General features: G+C 41.1%; 1 protein-coding gene and 1 pseudogene across 1 annotated transcript; one reads left to right on the top strand and one right to left on the bottom strand.

Moving 5' to 3' along the window:
* Window positions 1-1,237: 1,237 nt before the first annotated feature.
* Window positions 1,238-15,079, bottom strand: KLK9 (kallikrein related peptidase 9). Its single transcript, XM_074219519.1, has 5 exons — window positions 14,747-15,079; window positions 14,333-14,489; window positions 3,525-3,790; window positions 2,734-2,870; window positions 1,238-2,264 (listed from the first exon to the last, which is right to left on the bottom strand). The coding sequence occupies exons 1-5, from the start codon at window positions 14,790-14,792 to the stop codon at window positions 2,106-2,108; spliced, it is 765 nt and encodes a 254-aa protein (XP_074075620.1). The 5' UTR covers window positions 14,793-15,079; the 3' UTR covers window positions 1,238-2,105.
* Window positions 15,080-16,216: 1,137 nt separating this feature from the next.
* LOC141510417 (U6 spliceosomal RNA) lies at window positions 16,217-16,329 on the top strand (annotated as a pseudogene).
* Window positions 16,330-25,137: the final 8,808 nt, after the last annotated feature.

The following is a 25,137-nucleotide window of genomic DNA, read 5'->3' as shown; positions in this document are numbered from 1 at the left end:
TCCCCTCTGTCTCCCTTGGGAAAACTCAATACAACAGGGACGCTGACTAGATGTTCATTGCTAGGAAATATTATTTTATTGTTTGTACTTGTATTTCCATCCTAACAGATAGGTGGATAATGGCTGATTAAAATGATACTTGTCAGGGGCAGCTAGGTGGCGCAGTGATAGAGCACCAGCCCTAAAGTCAGGAGGACCTGGGTTCAAATTAGACCTCAAACACTTAATAATGACCTAGCTGTGTGGCCTTGGGCAAGCCACTTAACCCCACTGCCCTGCAAAAAAGAAAAAACAATACTTGCCAGACAAGCATCCTTTTCTCAATGGGATGCTGAAGAAGATGCAGTGAACATAAGCAGGGTGGGGCAGGTGAAAATCAGGTAGTTTGGGTGCCGGAGAGATGGGTGGCATAGTGGATAAAGTACCAGGTCTGGAGTTTGGAAGGTCTGAGTTCAAATCCAGCGAAACCTATTCTAGCTGTGTGACTCTGGGCTAATCCACTTAACCTTATTTGCCTCTCAAATAAGCTGAAGAAGGAAATGGCAAACCACTCCAGTGTCTGTACCCAGAAAACCCCAACTGGGGTCTTGGAGAGTCAGATAAAACTGAAATACATGGGGGTAGCTAGGTGGTGTAGTGGATAAAGCACTGGCCCTGGAGTCAGGAGTACCTGGGTTCAAATCTGACCTCAGACACTTGATAATTACCTAGCTGTGTGGCCTTGGGCAAGCCACTTAACCCCATTTGCCTGGGGGAAAAAAACCCTAAAAAACCCTAAAAAACCTAAAACTGAAATAAATGGGAGTCAGCTGAAATAGGGCTAGAGATTTGGGGTGGGGTGGGGTGCAAGGAGCAGAAATCCTCAAAGGAGTGGAATCTCTTGAAGATCTGTTTGTGTGTGTGTGTGTGTGTGTGTGTGTGTGTGTGTGTGTATGAGAGAGAGAGAGAGAGAGGGAGGGAGAGAGACAGAGACAGAGAGAGAGAGATGGGGGAGTGGGAGGAGTCCACAGGGAGAAGAGACAAAGCAGGAATAAAAATTTATACTAGTGCAAAGTCTGATCCTTCTCGTACAAGAAATCTACTCAAGTGCAAGTCAGGGAGAGGTGTGACAAGATAATCAACCGTTTTTGAAAGACCTACAAGTTTGTGAACCACAAGATCACTATGAGTCAACAGGTGATGAGGCAGCCAAGAGCAGCTAATGCAATCTTAGGTAACATTCAATCCAACTCCAGAATTTATTTAAATGCCAACTCTGTGGCAAGTTCCCCCATGCCAGGGGCTGGGTAAGGACTGCAAGTCTCCCTCCACTAGCCATGAAGAGGTGCAGTGTCCAGGAGCAGGGAATGACGGCCAAGGTCCTCTGGAGTGCTGTGCAGGAGTCGGGACCCCCATTTTAGGAAGAACATCCAAGAGAGGCTGGCCAAGGTGGACTGTGGCCTTCAGTTGACGCCACATCGGGGCTGGTGAGAGGAACTGGGAGTGTTTCAGCCCCATGGAGGCGGGAGGGCCAGGGTGACTGGCTTCCAGGTTTGGGGAGTCTCTCACATGCATGGAGGAAAGTGTTTCTTTCTCTTTACTCCAGAGGAGAGGATCAGAAGCAAGAAGCAGAAGGTGAAAGGGAGGCATGGTGAGGCTTGCTACGGAGAGCCGCCCCGAGAGCGCACTGCACGTTTTTCTGGTCCTCGGGACAGAGGTTGGCTGGCCCTTTGGTCTGTGGGCTCCTCTTGCGTTTTCGGTTGAATGACAGAGCCCCAGATTCCTTGAGACCCCCCAAAATTCACGAGAGAATGAAGAAATGGGTGGACGAGTCTGTTAGGGTTACCCCAGGGGCCAAGGTAAGAGAGGACAGTTCTTCCCCGCCCACACCACGGAGACCCTAAGCTCCTCCTTGAAGCCCCAAGGGGGTGCGCCCATTTGTCAGCAGGTGCAGCCCTCAGAGGGGAGGGCCAGTGTCCGGGTTCCCAGGCGTGAGGGGTGCAGGCGGGATCAAAGACTGGGGGCGGGGGGAGGCATTCCGAGGTGGGCGGCATCACGAGAGGGGCGCCCCGTGAAGACAAGACTTGGGGGGAAGGGGCAGAGTGGACGCAGCCTAGAAGAATCCATCACGTGGAGTTTTCCTTCATGGTCTTGTAGATCCAGTCCCGGTAGCGGCAGACGCTGGTGTAGACGGCAGGTCGCCTCGGTTTGGAGCAGGGCTCGGCTCCCCCAGACACCACTCCCGCCAGAGCTCCGTTACACACCAGGGGGCCCCCAGAGTCTCCCTGGATCCGGGGGTGAGGGGAGGGAGGGAGAGAGAGAGAGAGAAAAGAGTAGGCGACAGGAGAGGGGAGAGGGACACGGTCACATGGGGTGAGAAGGGTGCAGACAAAGCATGAGGCTGATGGACTTGGCGCCCCCCAATCCATAACCCAAGCCAAGTACCCCTTCCCCCAGCCCCAGCCGTCCTTCAGCACCGGGGGATCAAGGGATCCACCTCCTCTCCGCTCTTAGAACTCGCTCAGGTCCGGATCCCACAGCCCGCCCCCTCAGGGACCCAGGCATCCAGGCCGTCCGTCTTTGACCAGATCCAGGGACCCGGACTTTCCCCGATCTCCCAGGCCTTAACTCTTTCAGGAACTCCAACCCTGCTCTCAAAGCTCCTAGTCGCCCACACGAGGGGTTGAGGCCAGCCCCACATCCCTTAGCATCACTGGCTCCTGAACCTTTAGAGCCCAAAGCTCCGGGTCTCACCTGGCAGGAACCGCGACCTCCTTCCCAGAGACCAGCACAAATCATATTGGAAGATATGCGACCGGGGTAGGCCCTATGGCACAGGCGGGGCTCCAGGACGCTGATGTTGGCGCACTGAAGTGTAAGGGGGTATTCAACTGTGGGAGGACAGAGCAAGGCGTGCTCAGCAAAGAGGTGAGCAGAACACAAGAGGGCACCAGCACTTCCCTGCTGCTTCGTGGAGCTTTAGTCAAGTCTACCTCCAATGCCATCTCCAATTCCATCTTCACCTCTAAATCCCTCCCCAGCCTCATGCCCATCCTTATCTCTGTTCTTAATCTTTATTTCCAACTCCAATCCCGTCTGCAAAACCATTCCCGTCCCTTTCTCCATCTTTTATATTGATTCCCAATTCTATTTGCCTTACCTCCATGTCCATTTCCAATGCTCTGATTTTTTCTTAATCCCAAATGCTAACCTCATCTCCACTTTATCTCCATCACCAATCCTATCTCCAAACCCAACCTCATTCCTTGCTTCCTTTATCTTTATGCCTCAGTTGCATCCCTGTTCTCATGTCTATCCCTCATGCCCACCCACATTGTCATCACCATCTCAGTCTCTTATATTTACCCCCCCCTTTCTTTACTTTGGATCCCACTTCAGTCTTCATCCCCAACCTCATCCCAATATCTATCTTTATATCCATCTTTGCCTCTGTCCTCACCCTGAGCCACATCTATCCCTCTAACCCTATCTTCATCTTCATTTTCATCCTCTACATCTCAGTGCTAGCCCAGACCAAGACCCACCATCAGGACTGGAGATGGCCCCCCAGCCAGAGATCAGACAGGTGGTACCAGGTTTGGCACAATTCTTGCTGATATTGAGGGGTTGCACAGCTGAATTCAACCTGGCTGGTCTCTTGAGGCGGACCAGCATGATATCATGGTTGTGATCATGGGCTGTCAGGTCACTGTTGAAGCCTGGGTGGGGGAAGAAATCAGTGACACGAAACAGCTGCTCCGGACCTTCCCATCGCCACAAGTGATGTTCTCCAAGCCGCACCCACAGGTACCTATGGGGAGAAGGGAGTGTGGTGGGAGAGGGCCACTGTTGGAGCTCGGATTGCCATCTAACCCTGTCTGCCTCTTCGTTCTACTTCTGTCCATCACCAGTCACATGTGACCTTAAACAAGCCACACCTTTTCACAGCCTCCAGGCTTTTTGAAGAGCTTGTGTGTGACCCTGAACAAGTCAGATGTCTTCTGTGGGTCCCCCTTTCTTTCTCTCATGCCACAGGATGAATCATCGGTATTGGGTGACTTGGAACACCCATCCTCTCTGGGCTTACCCACATGAGCTTAGATGAATCAGAGATTCATAATATCCGACCTGAAAGGATGTTCTGACTATGTCCACCCCATTATCTGATAGTTGAGGAAACAGAAGACCTGAGAGAATAGGATTTGCTAAGTCCCCAATTCACAAGGGAGCCAAGGACTACAGTTGGAAGAATAAGCTGGCTTCTATGCTTCTCTCTTTTTCTGAATAGTTTCTTCACTGAGCAAGATGAGAGATAAATGTCAGCAGAACTGGAGCCCCTGACTCCAGTTCCAGAATTGTTTTACTGTATCCCATCAGATCTCCATAGTAACAGAATAAGAAAGGCAGCTTCCCTAAGCTTCTTTCCTGTTTTTTTTTTCCTTTGGATGAGTTCTGCATAGTGATCAATACAATGTTGGGCTTCTCTAGGCTTCCATTGTGTTATTTGTTACCATGATATACCATGTGACTGCGGATAAGACATTCATCCTTCCTGGGCATTTCCCCCTAGAAATGAAGCACGAGACAGTTTTAGACCGGTACCATTCTCCCTCTGGGCAGCTAGATGGCATAGTGTATAAAATGCTAGTCCTGGAGTCAGGAAGACTCTTAATGAGTTCAAATCTATTCTCAGACACTTATTCACTGACCCTGAGCAAGTCATATAACTCTGTTTGCCTCAGTTTCTTCATCTATAAAATAAGCTGGAGAAGAGACTGGCAAACCATTCCAATATCTTTGCCAAGAAAAACCCAAAGAGTCAGAACAGGGTTCTGAGGCAGAGTTAAGTGACTTGCCCAGGATCACACAGCTGGTAAGTGTCTGAGGCTGGATTTGAATTAGGCCTTCCTGCCTCCAGGTCTTGCACTCTGGTCACAGTATGTGGAGGGAAACAAGTATAAGAATATTAAAGGACAAGAAGGAATAAGAATTTTTCATCTTAGGGACTTTTTTATATTTGATGTAGGAAGTAATAGGAAGCCAATGGAGTTTACTAGATGGAGATGGAAGTGGTCAGATAATTTAGGATGATTGATTTGACAGCTGAATGGAAGATGAACTGGAATGGGGAAATGTTTGAAACAGGGAGACTAAGCATCAAGCTGTCGAAACAGTCCAGTCATGAGGTAATGAGGGCTAGAATCAAGGTGGTGGCATGTCAGAGGAAAGGAAGTATATTAGAGATATTATAAAGATAAAATCAACAAGATTGGTCAACAGATTAGATATGAGAGGAAGGAGGAGTCAGAGAGAAGTTAAGATGAAACCTAGTTTGCAAGTCTGGGTGACTGGGAGAATAATTTTGTCCTCAACTCAAGGGTAGGATGATCAGGGATCATCTCCAACCTCAATAAAAGAACCTGGTCTGGATTAGCATCAAGACGGAGAGGAAGATGGAGATGTGAATAGACAAAAAGAGGGTGAAGCTTGAGATGGGAATGGTGACAGAAGGAAGGAAGGATCAGAGGAGTAAAGAAAGAGGCAAGGGTAGAAATAAATATTGAGATAAGGATGGTCTAGGAATGGTGGATAATAGGGAAGATAGAAAAAGGAAGAGCTTTGGGGGAAAGATAATGAATTCAGACTATGTTGAGTTTAAGATATCTCGGGGACATCCAATTTGAAATGGTAATTTGAAATGAGAGCCTGGAAATTAGGAGAGAGATTAAAGCTGAATGAGAAGATCTGTGAATCATCAGCATAGAGATAATTGATACCATGGGAGCAAATGAGATCACCAAATGGAACACTAGAGAAGGAGAAAGGAAGAGGATCCAAGAAAGAGACACGGAGATGTCCACCTTCTTTAGATATGACCTGGACAAAGGTTCAACAAAGCAGACTGAGAAATGATTAGAGAGGTAGGGGGAGAACTAGCAAAGGGTAGTATTGTGGCAATCTAGAGTAGAAAGGCTTATTATCTAGGAGAAAAGGAGGGGAATGAAAAGTGGCAAAGATTGCAGAGAAGTCTGAAAAGGTAAAGACTGAAAAACAGAGGCCTTCACTGCCTTCAGATCTGGCAGTTAAGAGATCACTGATAACTTTGAATAGACTTGTTTCATTTAAGTGATGAAATGGAAAGCCTGATTATAAGAAATTTAAAAGCGAGGCAAGTAAGTGAAGGCACTTATTACAGATAGCCCCCTCAAAAAGTTCAGTCACAAATGGAAAGAGATGTGGGATGATAGTGAGGGTGGATGGACCAAGTAAGAGTTTTTTTTTGAACATGGGTGATATTTGAGCACATTTGCTGTCGGAAGCAGCCAGGAGATGGGGACACATTGAAATTTAATGAAAGGAAGCAATCTGTTGGTAAATTAAAATAGAATAGGATCACTTGTGCAGGTAGAGAGGTTTGCCTTGGTAAAGAAGGTATTCCCCCTGGGACCTTAGAAGAAGGTGCCAAGATGGCAGAGAGAAAGAAGGGACTTGTCTGAGCTCTCCCCAAAACTCCTCCAAAAACTTTGAAATAATGTTCTAAAACAAATCCTTGAGGGTAGAACTCATCACAAAAGAATTGGGTGAAACAATTTTTCCAGCACAAGATAACTTAAAGTTTGGCAGGAAAGGTCTGTGCAGACTATACTAGCACAGACCTGGCCCCAGCAAACTAGGAGCAGACTTTGGGAGAGAATAAATCAGCAGTTGCAGGGGCTCCTTTTGGAACTCTCAGCCCAAAGACAGTAAGAGGGTTGAACATTTGGTCAGAAGGAAATGGCAAGGGTCTCTTTATGAGCACTATGGAGCAGAACTCTGTTGCTTTGCCCACATTCAGATCCAGATCATAGTCCTGGGTGGCAATCCCAGGGCAAGAAGGAACATGAGCACATTAAACTGGCAGATTTAGTGGAGCAGGAACCCTTATCTCAGCTCCAGGGCAGAAAAGAGTACTTGTGGTCATTCACAGATCAAAACATAGGCCAGGAGATTAATAAACACACTTCTTACATCATACCACCTTGGAAGACTTAAAAACCTACAGGTCCCTAGAAGGATCTCTGGAAACAATTGCATAAAACACCTGAAGCTTAGGGTAGTGCACTCTCCATTCTAGAAGCAGAGCCCCACTTTAGCAAAGAGGTAAAAGTCAAGAAATAGGTAGGAGGTACCCCTTGCAATTAGGTGGTACAGTAGTTAGAGCACCAACTCTGGAGTCAGGAGGACCTGAGTTCAAACCCAGCATCAGATACTTGATGTCTACTTAGCAGCGTGATCTTGGACAAGTCACTTAATCCTATTACCTTGCAAAAAGCAAAAAAAAGGCAATAAACTGAGGAAAAGGCAAACAGCAGGGAAAAAAAAGAGTCTGATCATAGAAAGTTACTGCTGACAAGGAAGATCAAAACACAAACTCAGAAGATTACAACGTCAAAGTTTCTATATCCAAAGCTTCCAACAAAAATATAAATTGTCTTAGACCTTGGAAAAGCTTGAAAAGAATTTTGAAAATCAAGTAAGCACGGTAGAGGAAAAATTGGGAAAGAAAATGAGAGGGATACAAGAAAATCATGAAAAATGAGTCAACAGCTTGGTAAAGGACACACAAAAATACTAATGAAAGTAACACCTTTAAAAAGGGACTTGGCCAAATCATAACAAAAAAATAAAAATTAAAAAAGCTATTAAGGAGAAGAATGCCATGAAAAACAAAATTAGCAAATAAAAAAAGTCAAAAAAAAATCCACTAAAGGGAAAATAACTCCTTAAAAAGTAGAATTGGCCAACTGGAAGCTAATGGCATTATGAAAAATCAAGAAACAATAAAAGAAAACCAAAAGAAGGAAAAAATAGAAGATAATATGAATTATCTCATTAGAAAAACAGCTGATCCGGAAAATAGATCCAAGAGAAATAATTTTAAAATTATGAAGCTACCTAAAAAAAAAATTGAAAGAGTCCACCAATCATCTCCCGAAAGTAATTCCAAAATGATAACTCCCAGGAATATTGCAGCCAATTCCAGAACTCCCAGGTCAAAAAAGAAAATATTACAACCAGCCTGAAGGAAATAATTTATGACTGGGGAGCCATAGTCAGGATAACACAAAGTTTAGCTGTTTTATGTCAAAGGATTGGAAGAATTGGAATATGATAATCTGGAGGGCAAAGAAAAAAGCTAGAATTGCAACCAAGGATCACCTACCCAGCAAAATTGAACATACTCTGTAAGGGAAAAGATGGATATTCAATGAACTAGAAGATTAAAAAAAAGAAGAAGAGGAAAGGTGGTAGAAATTGGGTAAAAGGGAGAGATGACAGAATAAACAGGAGGGAAATCAGTGAAGGTAAATACATTATAAATCTGCCTGTGAGAAAAAAGTGTTGAAGGAATTCTCAAATATATGGAGAAATGAGTCAAATTTATAAAAAATGAGAACCATCCCCCCCATTAATAAATGATCAGAAATATGAATAGTCAGTTTTCAGATGATGTAATCAAAACCATTTATAGCCATATGGAAGAAATGCTCTAAATTACTATTGATTAGAGAAATGCAAATTAAGACAATACTGAGGTACTACTTCACAGTTATTAAATGGGCTAATAGAAGGGAAAAGGAGAATGAGAAATGTTATTGGACGTGTGGGAAAATTGAGACAATATTGCATTGCTGATGGAATTGTGAACTGATTCAACCATTATGTAATTTGAAACTATGTTCAAATATTTTAACAGCCCTTTTCTTGTGACAAAGAATTAGAAATAGAGGCGATGCCCTTCAGTTTGAGAATGGTTGAGTAATTTGTGGTATGTGGTTGTGATGGAATACTATTATATAAGTAATGATGAGCTAGATGCTCTGAGAAAAATCTGGAGAGACTTACAAGAACTGATGCAAAGTGAAAAGAGTAGACCCAGGAGAGTTTTGGACATAGTACCAGCACTATTGTAAGTTGATAAGCTATGAATAACTTAGCTATTCTAAGCAATACAATGATCCAAAACAACTCTGAAGAATTTATCATGAAAATGCTATCCATCCCCTGAGAAAGAACTGATGGAATTTTTATACCAATTGAGGCATAGTTTTTTATTTTTCTTGGGTTTTTATTTTGGTCTAAGTTTTCTTTTGCAACATGACTAATATAGGAATATATTTTGCATGACTATGTATGTATAACCTGGAGCAAATTGCTTGCCTTCTCAGTACAGGGGGAGGAGGAGATGAAGAGAGTGAATTTGGAACTCAACTTTAAAAATGAATGAATGTTGAAAATTGTTTTTTTCATGTAATTGAAAAAATACTAAATTAAAAAAATAAATTTTAACAAAGAAAAAAATAAAAATAAATACATTCAGAAGTAAGCTTAGAGGTCATCTTTATTTCATGGAGGCCCAAAGGTAAGAAAAAATTCACTTAAGATCTGCTAAAGTCCCCTGAGGTCACCAAGTCATTAAGTGGTAGTGCTAGGCCTAGAACCCCAATCCAAATTCCAATGTAAGACTCTTTCCATTCCTCTTTACTTCTCTCAATAATGTCTCAGAAGTGTTACATTCAATTTAATTAAATTCAAAGCTTGGGAGTCATGCTTTAGGAAGGATACTGACATCCAGGAGAGTGTCCAGAGAAGGTCAATCAGGTTTAGGAAGGGCCTCTAGTCCATGACATAAAAAGAGAGATTAAAAAGAACTGTAGAAAAAAAAGACAGGTTAGACTGGAGAATTTTCTTCAGGTAAGCAAAGGTCTATTGTATAGAAAGGGGGCTCAACTTTCCTTTGACTGGTTGCAATGGAAACAACATAAAGTAGTCGAGATAAACTGAAAGGAAGGTGGGGTATGAAGGCAAATTTAGGCTTGACATTAGTGAACGCCTCCTGGTGTTTGGGTTATCTCAAAGACAAAAGGGCTTCTACAGGGGAAAAGTCTTCCTCACTTAAGGTCCTCAAGTAAAGATAGCAATTTTGTAAATGGGCTCCCTATTCAGGGACATATTGGGCCAGATGATCTCTGAGGTCCATTCCAAGTCTGAGTTTCTCTGAGTTTGACGATAATAAAAATAACAGTAATAATAGAAAATATTAGAATGAGTCTCATAACCATAATAGCTATTAATTATAACTCCTCAACATTTATGTACCTCGGCTCATTTGACACAATAAAAATGAGAAGTAGATAACAGTTATTTTCCCTTATTTTAAGAATGGGGAGTTATGATTAGCAGCCTGCCTTCTGTGGGGGTTGGGGGAAGGGAAGCAAGACTGGGGGGAAATTGTAAAATTCAAAAGAATAAAATCTTTCTTAAAAAAGGAGGCTTTGAGAGCTTACATGTCACACAGCTAAATGGTGGGCATGGGTAGAATTTGTTTTTTGTGTCTTTTGGGTAAGGCAATAATGTTAAATAACTTGCCCAAGGTTACAGAACTAGTAAATATTATATGTTTGAGGCTGGATTTAAATTTGTATCCTTCTAATTCTAGAGTTGGTACTCTAAACACTGGACTATCTGTCCCTGCAAGGTAGAATTTGAACCCAAATCACCCTCACTTCCATAATGTCTCTTAAAAAATGCTATCATGTAGTCTCAGAATTTTATTGAGAACTAAAAGGCCCTTAGAGCATCCATCTAAGTTAAGGTCCCAAGATGGGAAATCACTTTAGCATGAGTCATAACAGCTGATAAACCATGAAAGTATGACTTGAACCCAGATCTTATGGCTCAAATCCAGTGTTCATTCCCCAAACCACAATTATGTACAGCCTCTCAACTACCTTTGTCCACAGTCATACAGCCCCTGTTGAACCCCTCCAATGAAGGGGATTATTGTCCATTCTATTTGCTGCCTATGTGACCTCACTAAGTCCCTTTTTCCATAGTGGATCCCAGTTCTCTCATCTGTAAAATAACAGATTTGGGGTTAAATGACCCCTAAGGGGGTGGCTAGGTGGCATAGTGGATAAAACACCGGCCTTGGAGTCAGGAGTACCTGGGTTCAAATCTGGTCTCAGACACTTAATAATTACCTAGCTGTGTGGCCTTGGGCAAGCCACTTAACCCCATTTGCCTTGCAAAAATCTAAAAAAAAAAATGACCCCTAAGATTTCCTTCCCACACTGATAGTCTTTGACTTTCTGAATGCTTTGGTCTGCCCTTTCAGATATAGACCCTCTAGCTCAAAACTCTTCCTTCTTCAGAGTTGATGACTTCCTTTCTGCCATTGCTTTTCCAGGGCTCCTTAGTTTCTTTTCTAAGAGGAAGAAGTACAGGATCTGCCTCCATTTCCCCTCTGGAAGATAGAGAAGCAAAGGAAGGAAGTATAGGGAGGGTCTCTGGGATCAAGTGGGGAATAAAAAAATCAATTTGGGGGGAACTCGGGGAACAGAAAAACTTTACTTTTCCCATGGCAATACTTCAGTTGTCCCCTTTTATGTATCCCCTTATGTCCTCTTAATCCTCTGCTCTCTAACCTCTCTCAAGATTTGTCTCTACAGGTCTCTCTCCATACCCCTTCTTTTCTGTCTCCTCTGTTCCCAGCTCTGTGTCTATCCTGTTTTCTGTCTCTATATTTCCATTTCTGCCTTCATTGCAATTTCTTTATCTTTCTGTTACCATCTTCTGTCTCTGTGTTTGTATCTCTCTGAATCATACCCTCTTTATCTTTATTTTCTCTCTCTCTCTCTCTCTCTCTCTCTCTCTCTCTCTCTCTCTCTCTCTCTCTCTCTCTGACTCTATCTCCAACTCTCTATCTTCCTTACTCCAGCTCTGCCTCCACTTCTTTATTTCTATCTTTCTCGATCTTTATTTCCCAGATCTTCCAGTCTGCTTTCCTCTTTATGGACTTGTGTTCAGTATTCCCTTCTCTCTATGATATGTAACCTATGTCTTCTCCACCTCATTCTGGACCTAGACATTGTGTGGGCTGGAAGGGACCCCACCCACCAGAAATAATCATTCTATCTCCAACAGGTCTGATGACTTAAAGGGGAGTTGCCCCATGGAGGGGAGTATGGAAAGTCCCCAGCTCTGATTATGACCCCCCCAGCTATCCCTTAGCTTCCAGTACTTCCTGAAATCTAGCCACAAATTCTTGCTTCAGTAACGTAACTTATGAGTCCAAAGGGACATCAGGAGCCATCAAGTCCAAGACACTAAAATACTTTGTTATACAAAACTCTAGCCAATCCAGTGAGCTAAAGGCTAATGTTCCAATGAGGACTGGGAAGATGGAAAAAGAAGAAGATCCCCTTTTATCCACTGGGGCTCTGATCTATCTCTGCTTCTTTCTGCCTCTTCTCTATGTTGTTGCCTGAATCTTTGTCTCCATTTCTGGATAACCATCATTCTCTCTCCCTTTCTCCATGTCTCTGTGTCTGTCTGTCTGTCTGTCTGTCTGTCTGTCTGTCTGTCTCTCTCCCTCTTTCCTCCCCTCTTTCTTTACATCCCCCTTCTCTTTGTGTTCTTTTTCTTTGACTCTATCCCTCCACTGATCTCTGTCTCTATTTCTGTCCTCCCTATCTCTCTCTGTCAGACCTTCTGGGCTGGCCAGTGCTTAGTACTGTGCCTGATAGACTAAATAAATGCTTAATGACTGATGAACTGATCTTCCATCCCTATCTCTGGGTCCCTCAGCTTTTTCTCTATTGTCTTAGAAAAGAGACTCAACCCTTTATAACTGGGCCTGGGACCTAGGCATCCAGCTAGGGAACAAAGTTGAGGGTGTTCTCCCTACCGAGGAGATATATGTTGTGGAATGGCATTCTAGATAAAACTCTGTAGGACTCTGGCTGCTTTGTCCCATAACTATCCACCTCCCCACAACACCTTCCTCCTTACTGGATCTTCCAAGAGGGTCCTTTCCCATCTCCTCATTGCCTTATTTATGTCTTCAATCCTCTCAGCCTTCTCTACCATCACTGAATTTCTTCATTTTCTCAGCTTTCTTGCCTTTACCAGCTTTCTACACCTTCTGGATCTTCCCACATGTCCCTGTTCCCTGGCTCAGTGTCTCCATTTCTTGTAACTTCTTCCACTTTATAATCTGCCCCGTCCCTCAGTCTCCTCAAAACATTTCATGTTTTCAGTCTCCCCAGTCTCCTTGTTATACCCAATCTCCTAGATTCCTGGGGTCCTGAAAATTCCAGACCTTCATTACTTGGTTTCCCTCACCTCCCTAGTCTCTTTCCTCTTCAATCTCTCTTCTTCACTGCTCTAATTTTCCTCTCTCATCACATCCCAAATCCTCTGTATTAAACTTCCCTAACACCCCAGCCTTCTCAGTCTCTCCACTCCCAAGACTTTTCTAGCATCTTTAGATTCTATTTGTCACCAGACTCTGGACTCCCCAACCTCTTCACATTCCTTATTTCCTTTGCATCTATACCTTTCCACCTTCCTCAGCAGACCACATGGCCTTCCTATCATCCTCCATCAACCTTCTTGGACTCTGAGTCTTTCTGAACTCACTGTCTACCATGGCTTCCTGGCTTTCAAGTGCCCTTGAATCTCCTAGTTCTAACTCTTCTGGTCTTGGCTTTCAGTCTCCACAGATTCAGAACTCTCACTTTTCCATTTACCTGCCTCCTATCTCTGTCCTGCTGAGATCCAACTCCTTCAATCTCCTGGCATCTTAACCTTCTTATATCCCCGAGCTTGTCTGATCTCCTCAATCTTCATATTCCTTCACAATATAAGCCTTCTTTGACCTTCTCAAGCTTCATGGTTGCCTCACTCTCTCCCTTCCTGGCTTCCCCAAACTCTCCAGATAAAGATCAAGGGGATTTTAGAGGTCATGCAATACACCTTCCTGATTTGACAGTTGTAGAAACTTAGGCCTACACAATGTAGGACAAGGTGGCAGAGAAGGAACACTTACAATTTCTATTGTATCATTCTGTCAGCATCCCTGGTCTCTATAACCTTCCAAGTTTCCAAAACTTCTCAACCTCTTTAAACTCTATGAACTTTCCAATCCCCAGTTCTTGACCCTTCTTGTGTGTCACAGACACCACCACCCCCCCCCAGGACCCTACTCAGAGTATCAGTTTTAAATGAATAAAATGAAAGACTTAGAATTCCATAGGAAGTCAAGTGTTTTGAAATACAGAGATAAATTTCTTTTTTTAAAAATCCAAATTCACAGATTCTCTGAAATTGATCAATGGGGATACTTAGGTACCTTTGGATTCCAAATTCTAACTCCCTGAATCTTTGACCACCAAGCATCTTCACTCCCTTGGTCTCAGATAATCCAACCTCAGTCTCTCAAACATCAAAACCTCTGGGATTTAACTTTAACAATTACCAAGGTACCCTTCCCTCCCCCTCTGCTTGACAGTATCCTGGGCCCACTCACGGTTTGCGGCAGTGAGCAGCTGTGAGTAGCCACCGGTCACTGAGCAGTGTGGCCCCACAGAAGAGACGGGTGAGGAAAAAGAGTCCAACCTGCCAGGGTTGTGAATTAGGAATGCATTCTTCTGCCCCAATGGTCCTTGTGTCTGTCCATCCCTGCCCTAGGGCGACAGAAGACAGGTCAAGGTCAGCAGAGGCCTGATAGGTTAGACCAGTAGCCTTGAGACAGACAGATGGTTCTTCAGATTTGCAGATAGGTAGGCAAACAGCATACAAACTGATAGATGGACAGTCACATAGAATGACAGGTAGGTAAGCAGGCACAAGGTTTTCAGGCAAACAGACAATTACACGGACCAAACAAACAAGAGAGAGAGAGATAAAGAAGCAGACATGCAGCAGACAAAAGAAACCTCACCTGCCCAAAAGAACATCAACACTGACACCCAGATGATTCGGTTCATGGTTTAAGGCTCCGGGAAGGAGAACCCACTAGAGTTGGTGTGAGTGAGAAGGAGGAGGGACCGAACTCGAGGCCCCAGATGCCTGGGTCCTTAATCCTGCCTCTCCCTGGATGCTTTATGAACTGGCTGGGGGCCATCCCCTCCCTCCTTCCTCCTCCTTCAATGATTAATCCGGTTGGGAAATTATCTTGAGGGGAGGGAGCCCCAGGGCCTGAGGGGAGGGGGGGCATACCTCTGGGCTGAAATGAAGCATCCTCCTAGCCTCAACCCCAGACCCAGGCTGCCATATTCAGGATTAGCTGGCTGCTTACTGGAAGGTTGGCCCAGTTGTACACACTGTGGGGTGGGACTGGGCGTGTGTATGTGAAGGGGCCAGGGCCGCACCCCTAAGCTCCCCAAAGGGAAGCCTTGATCCCTCACCCCATCAGGAGTGGGGGGTGGAGGGTAAGACTGATTAGAATAGATTCTTCTCCTTGAGAAAGAGAAGGAAGAGGAAGAGTAGAGAGAAGCCAGTATTCCCTCAAAGAGTCAGGAACAGCAAGTTTATCCTGTATGGGATGTGAATGACCTGCAGCCTCACAAGGACAGTGGGAAGGTCTGGTACAGTAAGAACAAAATTAGGACCAGAGACACTCCCTGAAGACACAGGAACTGGGAGAGAGAGAAGGAAAGATAAGGGAAAAGGAAGAAGTAGCAAGTCTAAGGAAACAAAGAAAGATAAACCCAGGGACTTGCCATGGAGAGGGAAGGGACTCCTTCGAAATAAGACTCCCCTCCCAGCCCCTGAGGCCCTGGGAGCTGCTCTTAGAGGCAAAAGCTCGTTGGCTTCAAACCCGGATTAGGAAACTGAGCCACTCCCCCAGCAGAGGTAACACCTTTTAACATAGGATAGATGCGTGTACAGCAAGTGGAATAGGGAGAGCAAAGAGCCCCTCACATCTCCTCTTCTCTCCCTATCTCTCTTCATCTCTGTCTTCACTTTGTTCCATTCCCTTTCATCTCCATAAACTTTCTCTTCTTCTCATCCCCATCTCATCCTTATCTCATCCTTCATCAACTCTTAAGAGCTGAAGACAGAAAATGATCCAGCCCTTGTAATCAAAATATCACAGAGGCTCTGATGTGGACACAAAAGAATACTATAATACAAGGTAGAAGAGTATCCTGAATTATAGAGTTGAAAAGAGCTTGAGTCACTCTAAGGGCTTGGTCAAGCAAACGGGTAACTTCAGTATATCCAGTAGATGACCATCGACTTTTAACAGTCCTCTGGCATAATGGGGTCCCTTCTAAGAGGACGGACTTCCTCTTTTGATTCTTGCTTTCTAGGCTGAGGCTCAGAATCCAAGATCCTACCAGGGATGTGACTGTCAAAAGGAAGAGTCCCTATTCAGGGCCCAGATTTCTGTCTAAGGAAAGACCCAGTGCTCGCTTCAGTAGCACATATACTAAAAAATTGGAACGATACAGAGAAGATTAGCATGGCCCCTGCGCAAGGATGACACACAAATTCATGAATAGACATAAAAAAATCTTTCACCTACATGGTATCTTTATCTCCTATCTGTGAATCCTTGGCCAATGTAATGAAGGGACACCAACTATATCTTCATTTAAGTCATTGATAAAAATGTGACTGACATGGCTCCTTGCAAGATGATATCATATGTTGCTCTAAATAACTAATAATAGGAAAATGTTTAGAGATTTCATGTCAAATTCAGCTTGGCCATATAGCAAAAGGTAAAAAGAGTAAATGTGGAAGGATAGGTAGCTAAAAACCGGTGGTTGGTGAAAATTATTCTGGAACACAATTCAGAATTGTGCTAAAATCAAAATGGTCACACCCTTTGAATTAGATTCTAGCTTGGTGCATCTCTCAAGGAGGTCATTGTTTAAAAGAAAGGTATCATATCTTCCCACATTTTTATAGTAGGACTCTGATAACAAAGTACTGGAAATAACAAATATGCTTACTCACTGAGGAATAGCTAAACAAAATGTGGTACATGAAAGTAAAGGAACTTTATTACACCATAAGAAAGAATGAGGGGCAGCTAGGTTGCGCAGTGGATAGAGAACCAGCCTTGGAGTCAGGAGTACCTGGGTTCAAATCTGACCTCAGACACTTAATAATTACCCATTGCCTTGAAAAAACTAAAAAAAAAAAAGAATGGATATGAAAAGTTCTGAGAAGCATAGGAAGACGTGAATTAGTGCAGAATGAGATAAATAGTTAAGAAAGTGATATACACATTGATGGCCACAATGTAAATGGTGGAGAACTATGGGTCTTAAACACTTTTATATGCTGTGGGACTCATTATGTTACATTTGATGAAGTACCTTTCTTTTCTTTCTTTTTTATAACTCACTGTGGAAGACATGAGAAAGAACTGTATTGGAAAATGAAGTTGATAAAAAAGCAAACTACATAAAAATCATTTTAAAGAAATGTAAACAAATCAACATCAAACCAATAACAATCTTTAAGTGAGGTCATCCAACTAATTCTGAATCTACCTTATTATTTTTATTATAAAGTCCATAAATTCTGTCTCCAGAAATAGCATTAGATGTTTTGTCAAATACTTTACTAAAACCTAGATAAACTACATCTGCCATAAACTATCTGTGATAGTAGATGCAGTAGATGGCAGTGGTGGTGATGATGGAAGTAGTAATAGTAGTGGTTGCAGTGGCAGTGGAAGTGGTAATGGTCATGGTGGTAATGATGGTGGGAGTAATAGGTGTAGATGTAGTAAGAGTTGAGGTAGCAAGAGCTGATATTTATATAATGCTTGAAGTTTTGTGAAACACTTTATATACATTCTGTCCTTTGAGACAATGCCTAATGGGGTGGCTAGGTGGCACAGTGGATAGAGCACCGGCCCTGAAGTCAGGAGGACCTGAGATCAAATCCAGCCTCCAACACTTAATAATTACCTAACTGTGTGACCTTGGGCAAGCCACTTAACCCCATTTGCCTTGCAAAAATCTAAAAAAAAAAGAGACAATGCCTAAAGCACTCATAGCTTAATATGATGTTTCATATATAAGCTGAACAAGACAAAGTACTTATAGCAGGAACATCATTCACCTTTTTAGGCCTGTCTTAATGAAGCAAAAGAATGATTTTGATTTTCTGGCTCTCATAGAACAAGTTTTATTTCTATTGAGCTTGTAGTCCACTAGAACCTTCATTTTTTTTCAAATGAACTGCTACTTTGACATAACTGTTAAGTGAATTTAATGACATTCTTTTTTTCTTTATTAAATTTCATCCTATAAGATGTTCTGACCTCCCCCCTCATTTCTTATTCTCTCCAATCTAGACATCACTCCTCTCTTTCTTTGCTCCCACTCATCCATCTACATTTTTTCCATTTCTTCCCATTTCTCCCCTCTCATTTCTCCTTATCTTTACATATTCACTTTAGTCTCTGAACTCTGGACCCTTCCTATTTCTTCACATCCTTACCAGCAGCCTTCTCCACCTTGATGCCTATGCCCTGAGATTCACTCTCTTGATTGATGAGGCTATCCTCTTTCATTATTTCAGGAAGAGTACAGGTCAAGCTCACTTCATTCCTTATTCCAAATCTCACTGATCCTATTTCTCCATCTCTAGCCCAGCAGTATCTTCACTGTCTCTTTCACTTACATTTGATCATGTTCATAGACACACACATACAACCTTTAGGACATAATTCTAACTCTAATGACTACATTGTACAAATGCCAAATGTACATTTATTTAAAAGGCTATTTTTACACAGGGCAATTGCTCACATGGTGGTTAGAAGAAGAAATACAAGGAAACTCAAGGTCTCTCTGAAGAATTTTAGAATTAAATGTATGATGTGGGAGCAGAGAAAGTTTATGAACAAAGATAGAAGAAGGGAAGTGTGAAAAAAGATAGTGATCATAGGATTGTACCTTAGAAACAAACGTCCCAAGACATGAACTCCCTCATTGACACAAGAACACCCAGCATGACATGCCCTCCTCAGAAAGGATGTTGTTCTCTATGAGCAAAACAGAATTGAAATAACTCCAAAGAAATCAAGATGTGCAGATTTAGAGAATCCTTCCCAAATGCTCATATCCATGCCCATTCTGAGCTTGTATTGGTCTGATTAGCCACCGTCAGACATGCTGTAACTTGAGTCTCAAAGAGTGATGCTGTTTTGATCTTCTTTGAGAAGGAAGAACAATCAGCCAACCTTGAAAAAACACGTATGAAGCGCTTTGCAAATTTAAAAGTGATATATAATGGATGTGTAGTTTGGTACTAGTGTTAATACTAGTATTGACTTATCTTTTTTGCTTGTCTTTTTTCCCCTAGAACATAGCAAAGTACTTAGCAAAAGTAAACACTTAATACATGCTCTCTCTCTCTCTCTCATATATATATATATATATATATATATATATATATATATATATATATATATATATATATGGAGAGATAGATAGATATAGAAATAGTTAGATAGTTAGATGATATATAGAGATAGATATCTATATATACATAATATATTATATATACATTTATGTATTTATATATACATGTATGAATATGTGTACATATATAGAATCTACTCTGCCCAACCTGTTTTTCTTTATATTTCTATATTTCAATTATCTATCTATTCATCTACCATCTATAAGGCTCCATATCATCTGTGTATATATTATCTTTCAATACTCCCTTCCTACTTCTCTCCTTTTTATCTCCCTAATCTCCCCTCCTCCCTAACCTTTGCATCATTTTCTTATCGTTATTTCTTTCTAGAAACATTTATTCTTATCTACTTCTTCCTCAATTGTAACTATATCTTTCAATCTACCCATTTCTATCCATCTCATCTCATGTCATCATCTTACACAATAGAAGGAGATCTGGATTTGAAATCAGAAGACCCAAAGGCAAATGCTGACTCCAGCATGTAATATTTCTGTGATTCTGGGCAATTCATTTCAATTTTTATGCCTCAGTTTCTTCAGCTATAAATGAGGGAGTTCATGTCTTGGTACATTTGTTTCCAAGGTATGATCCTATGATCACTAGCTTTTTTCACCCTTCCCTTCTTCCATCTTTGTTCATAAACTTTCTCTGCTCCCATCTTCTCCAACACCCCATCTTCAACTATCTTCCTTTATTTCTCCACATCTCTTTCATTCCTACCCATAACTATCATCTCTCCTTATTTCCTCTATAACTCAATTTTTCTACTCCCTCTTTTAACCCTTCCATTTCCCTATCTTTCAAATCTTTTCCCACCTCTAATGTTGCCTTCTCTTCCCATAGCTCCCATTTCACTCCATATTTTTCCCTTTCCCAAAAATCAGAGGAGATATTCTGTTAGTCAGTTGCACATTTGCAAATGACTGTGTTGTTTTTTAAAAAATATTTTTAAAAAAATCAATGTTTTAGAACTTTGCCTATAACTCCATCTCTTCCCATCTCTTCCCATCTTCTTCCATCTATACATATCATTCTACTTTGTCCTATAGCTCTCCATTTTCTTCCATCTTTTCTCAGTCTCATTCCCTCCATATTACTCTCTCTTCTCTAGATCTACCCTTTATCTTCCCTAATTAGCCTTCAACTCTGGGAGGGAAACGTCAGTTGTTAACTTACAGCAAAAAGTAATCTACTTCTCTAACTTCCAGCCTCGCTCACACTTCTGTACTCTAAAGCTAAGGAGGGCAAGGCAAATATATTTTTGATAGAATCCTAGGAGATCCTTGAAGACTACTCCCAAGTCACCCCTGAATCATCTTTATTCCAAGCTATGCATTCCCAGTTTCTTCAAAGAATCCCTGTACATATAATCCTTCAGCATTCTAGTGACCCTTCTCTGGTAATTCTATAGTATTTTAAATATGCTAAACATTTAGTATGCTTCAACATGATGAATAATAGGATATTTGAATCTGATTCTCTCAATGCAATCTGACCAGGATATCATTAGGTAAGTAGGGACATACCAGTAGAGTCCCTAAATGCCTTGAAGCATACAAGCATTAGGTGGAAAATTACATCTACTCAAAAATGGCAGATGAAACTTGTTGAGTTACCATAAATGTTTTTTGAAAGATTAGAAAAAATGGAGAAGATCCTTCAGGATTGGGGGTAAATATGTCAAGGAAGAGGTGATATGCATCCAGAGAAAGAGCTGACATATAAATATATATATATATACATATATATGTATATATATATATATGTGTGTGTGTGTGTGTGTGTGTTAGAATATGTCATATATATCTCAGAAAATGCAATCTGAATCCAGAGAAAGAACTGACATATATATGTTAGAGTATGTCATATGTATCAGAAGATACAACTTGCATCCAGAGAAAGAACTGACATGTATGTATATATAAATACATATTTGTGTATAAGGTAGACATCTCAAGGGCAGGGTGGAGGGAAGGAAAAAAAGGGGAAGAAATTATGCAATAACTATTATATATTTAAAAGGAATAGCAAGGAAATCATAAATTTGCAGTTTCATGTGCAATCTTTTTTTTATTATTACTGTCTTATGGAAATTATTGTCTTATCCTCTAAATTAAAAAGGAAATAAAGAAATAGAAAAAAGTTCCAATTTTCAAAATGGGGAGAGAATATAGTCTGCAAACTTTAAATCCTGTGATGTTCAGGCTGAATCATCAAGAAAATGATGCTATACTTCTAAGAAGCTATTTTGGTTTCTTTAATATGTAAGAGTGTGGTATAATTCAACAGTACCCATTTAGGGATTCCTCTGGGAATTTGAGACAATGATCCAAGAGGTTCATGCTAAAAATTCTTTATCAGAACCTTAAGCTGTAAACAATTGCTTATTTTTGTTGCAAATATATTTTTCCTCTGGAAAAAAAAAAGCATGTTTGTGCTTGAAGCACTATAGGTTTGTTTCTGCAGATTGAAAACCATCATATAAGTGCAGAAATGTCATCAGGCTCTGAACTCTTCTGTCAACCTGTTCTTGCAGTTTCTCAACCTGTAATCAAATTGTTTCCAAATTGCCACAAGAGTTTGATTGAGCACAAACCAATCCCCACATACTCTCATTTCCATTTTGTGCTTAGCTCTAGACTGGGCTCCTTTGTTCCCCTATCTTAACCTGTAATCCATACCTTATCAGAAGTGTAATTATACAATCGAGGTGTAATATTTACACTCTTGAAAAGTGAATGTCGGGCTGTTGGGGGAAATGATAGCTGCTTGTGTTCATTACAAACTACATTAACATCTTTTTTTTTAGGGTTTTTTTTTTTGCAAGGCAAATGGGGTTAAGTGGCTTGCCCAAGGCCACACGGCTAGGTAATTATTAAGTATCTGAGACCGGATTTGAACCCAGGTACTCCTGACTCCAGGGCCGGTGCTTTTATCCACTGCACCACCTAGCCACCCCTACATTAACATCTTGATAGAATGTTTTAAACAATCTGCAGGAACATATACTATCTCTTCTTAAAGTATTAAGGCTATTTTCTAATTTAAAATTAGTATCTGTCCAAGATACTATTCTTCTGTCCAGCAGAATTTCAAATGGATTTTTTTGGCAACACTAGTTAGTCATAATGTAGAGTTTGTTTGTTTTTTTAATGAGAATGTAGTTACTGAGGCTGTGATAGAAGAGAAGAAAAATCATGTCTAAAGAGTTTCTTTCCCTACAAAGATCAATTTATATATAAACATTATTTGAAATGAAACGATATGTGAAATTTAAATACAGTTAGTACATGTTTGATGACTCAGTGGATAGATTACCAGGTCTGGAGTCAAGATGATTGAGCTTCCTGAGTTTAACTCTGGCTTCAGACACTGACTAGCAATGTGACCCAGTTTGCCTCAGTTCCTTATCTTTAAAAATGAGCTAGAGAAGAAAATGAGAAATCACCCCAGTATCTTTGCCAAGAAAATTTCAAATGAGATCATGAAGAGTCAGATATGACTGAACAACAGCAACAGCAAGAATCCTTTAAGTCCATTCTTGTCATTAGCCATAGTTATATATACTAGCTTTCAAATTTCAATGATCATAGGCAGTCAAAAAAATTTTTAAATGGATTTCCATCTCTCAGCAAAAGAATTTGTAAAATTCTCCTAAATTTTCTGTACTTTTTACTTTATTCTTATTTTAAAACAAAATACAGAAATAAACTCAGTGCAAACCCAGATTTTAGAATATGTTTGTCTTGGGTTGGATCAAATATTGCAAACCTTTCATTCAAATAAAAAAGTACAATATCAAAATTAAGTTCCTATATTACTATTATATTAAACTTTGTGCAAGTTATTTCCTTAAAATGTTATATTTATGTTCCACAAAATTTATAAAATGAAAAATTCATGTAATTATGTAGGTACTAAATACATGCGATCTCACAGGATTATGTGTTTTGATTCTTATGGAAAACCCATATAAATATTTGTAGTTATTTTATAATTAAATTTTTGTAATATTATATTCAGAGTTTCTAGAATTATATTCAACCCAGGCTTCTCTGGGGATAGTTTAAACATAACCACCTAGCACAGAGCTCCTTGCATCCCTTCCTACCTGGGTTGGGATAACTTCCATTGATTGTCTACACCTTTGGAAGACAGAGAACCTGATCCATTTACTCTCTTATCCTCTGTCTTTCCAGCTCCAGTCTTTCCTACAACTCCTATCCATAGCATGAATGTCATGAAGAAGATTCGTAAGAGGGAAGGTTCTCTCCTCCTGCTCCTTCTCTTTTATCCTGTCTCTAAGGAATTGACTTGGGAGTGTTTATTATTTCTGCTCTCCGCTTGTTTGTCTTCTGCTTCAGGTATCAGAGGTAATCCTCACATTCACTGAGGTTTGAGCCATGGTAAACTTGGGGCCAAAACAGCAGCTGTGATGATGCATCAACCAGCCCAACAGAGAATTACTGGGAAGGCAGGGTGGCCTGGACTCAAGCCTAAGGCAAGCTTTGAATTTGGAATTAGAACTATCTTCTATGGGAACAAAGCTAAACTATGAACTTAATTCCCTCTCCTACCCAGAAATTGAAGTAATAAAAGAAGGGAGGATTATTATCCTTCTTAACTATTGAGAAGAGAAAGATTATTTTTTTTATTAATTTTGAAGTGTATATATTCCTTTGCAAAAGCTCCTGTGTTGCCTTTAGGTAGGACAAATTTTTATACTTTATAAGAATTATATAATATGAATTTTAATTTGGAGCTTTGGTGGCAAAAGTTTTCAATGTAAACATCATAAGCAACTAATGAATAAATCTCTTTTAGATACTGAGGTTCACAGAACATTTTTGTTGCTATTAAAAGGGGTTCGAGAAACAAATAATGTCAGGTGTCACTGGTGAGATACAAAATAAAAATTTTAAAAACTGAGTTCCAATGGCCTTCAGATTCTTAATAATTATGTGCCTCAAAGCAAGTTTCCTTAAGGTTTGTAAAGAGCCTAAGTCTAGATCATTTGGTACTATGGCCTGACTGGGCTGAGGAATCAGAGAGCCCTTTGAGGTTGGCTGACTTACTAAAGGTCCCAAAGTCAACATTCACAAGTGTCTGGATCTGAATCCAGGTATCTTGATTAAATTCAACACTCATCCTAACCATGCTGCATTGTCTCCCTCATGAGGTCATGCCAGACCAAACCCATTTCCCTTCTGGCAGAGTGAAACAACAAGCAGAGCAGGTAATGTTTCCTCAAACTCAAACACTTCGAATCTTCTGAGCAAGTTGGAGAGATGTGAGTAGCATGGCGACAGAGCTAGGCGGAGTGGGACCTGGTTAAGTTACCGGACCCACAGAGGAGCCGCTAATGGCTTGACGTCGGTGTAGAAATTTCTAGTGGATCATCCCAAGTATCTCTGCTAGGCTCTAGGGAACGCGGTGATTTTTCTGTTGTGATCAGTTCAAAAGCATCCATTCACCATGTACTATGAACAATGCTATGGGCAAGGCTCTAGGTACCCTGAGTTAGAGTTTACTCCCATTCTACTGGCACATATCATGCCAAAAAAGATGGGTAGATGGAAGATAAAATATATTATTTGCATGGTACTTAAAGCTTTGCAAAGTGCTCTACAAATATTACCTAATCTGGCCTTCATAACAACCTAGTCCTAGATAATAGTATTATTATCCTTAATTTTACAGATGAGAAAACTGAGGTAGATAAAGGTGAAATAACTTGTCCAGGGTCACAAAGCTAGGTGGTAAAATTAATAGAATTCTGGGACTGTAAAATGGAAGACCTGAGTTCAAAACAAGTCTGGGATATTTTACTAATCCTATGCCCTGAGAAGGACAGTCAGGTGGCACAGTGAATAG

Source organism: Macrotis lagotis, chromosome 1 (assembly GCF_037893015.1).
Source record: "Macrotis lagotis isolate mMagLag1 chromosome 1, bilby.v1.9.chrom.fasta, whole genome shotgun sequence".
Taxonomy (NCBI): Eukaryota; Metazoa; Chordata; class Mammalia; order Peramelemorphia; family Peramelidae; genus Macrotis; species Macrotis lagotis.
This window is presented reverse-complemented; position numbering and strand designations above follow the sequence as displayed.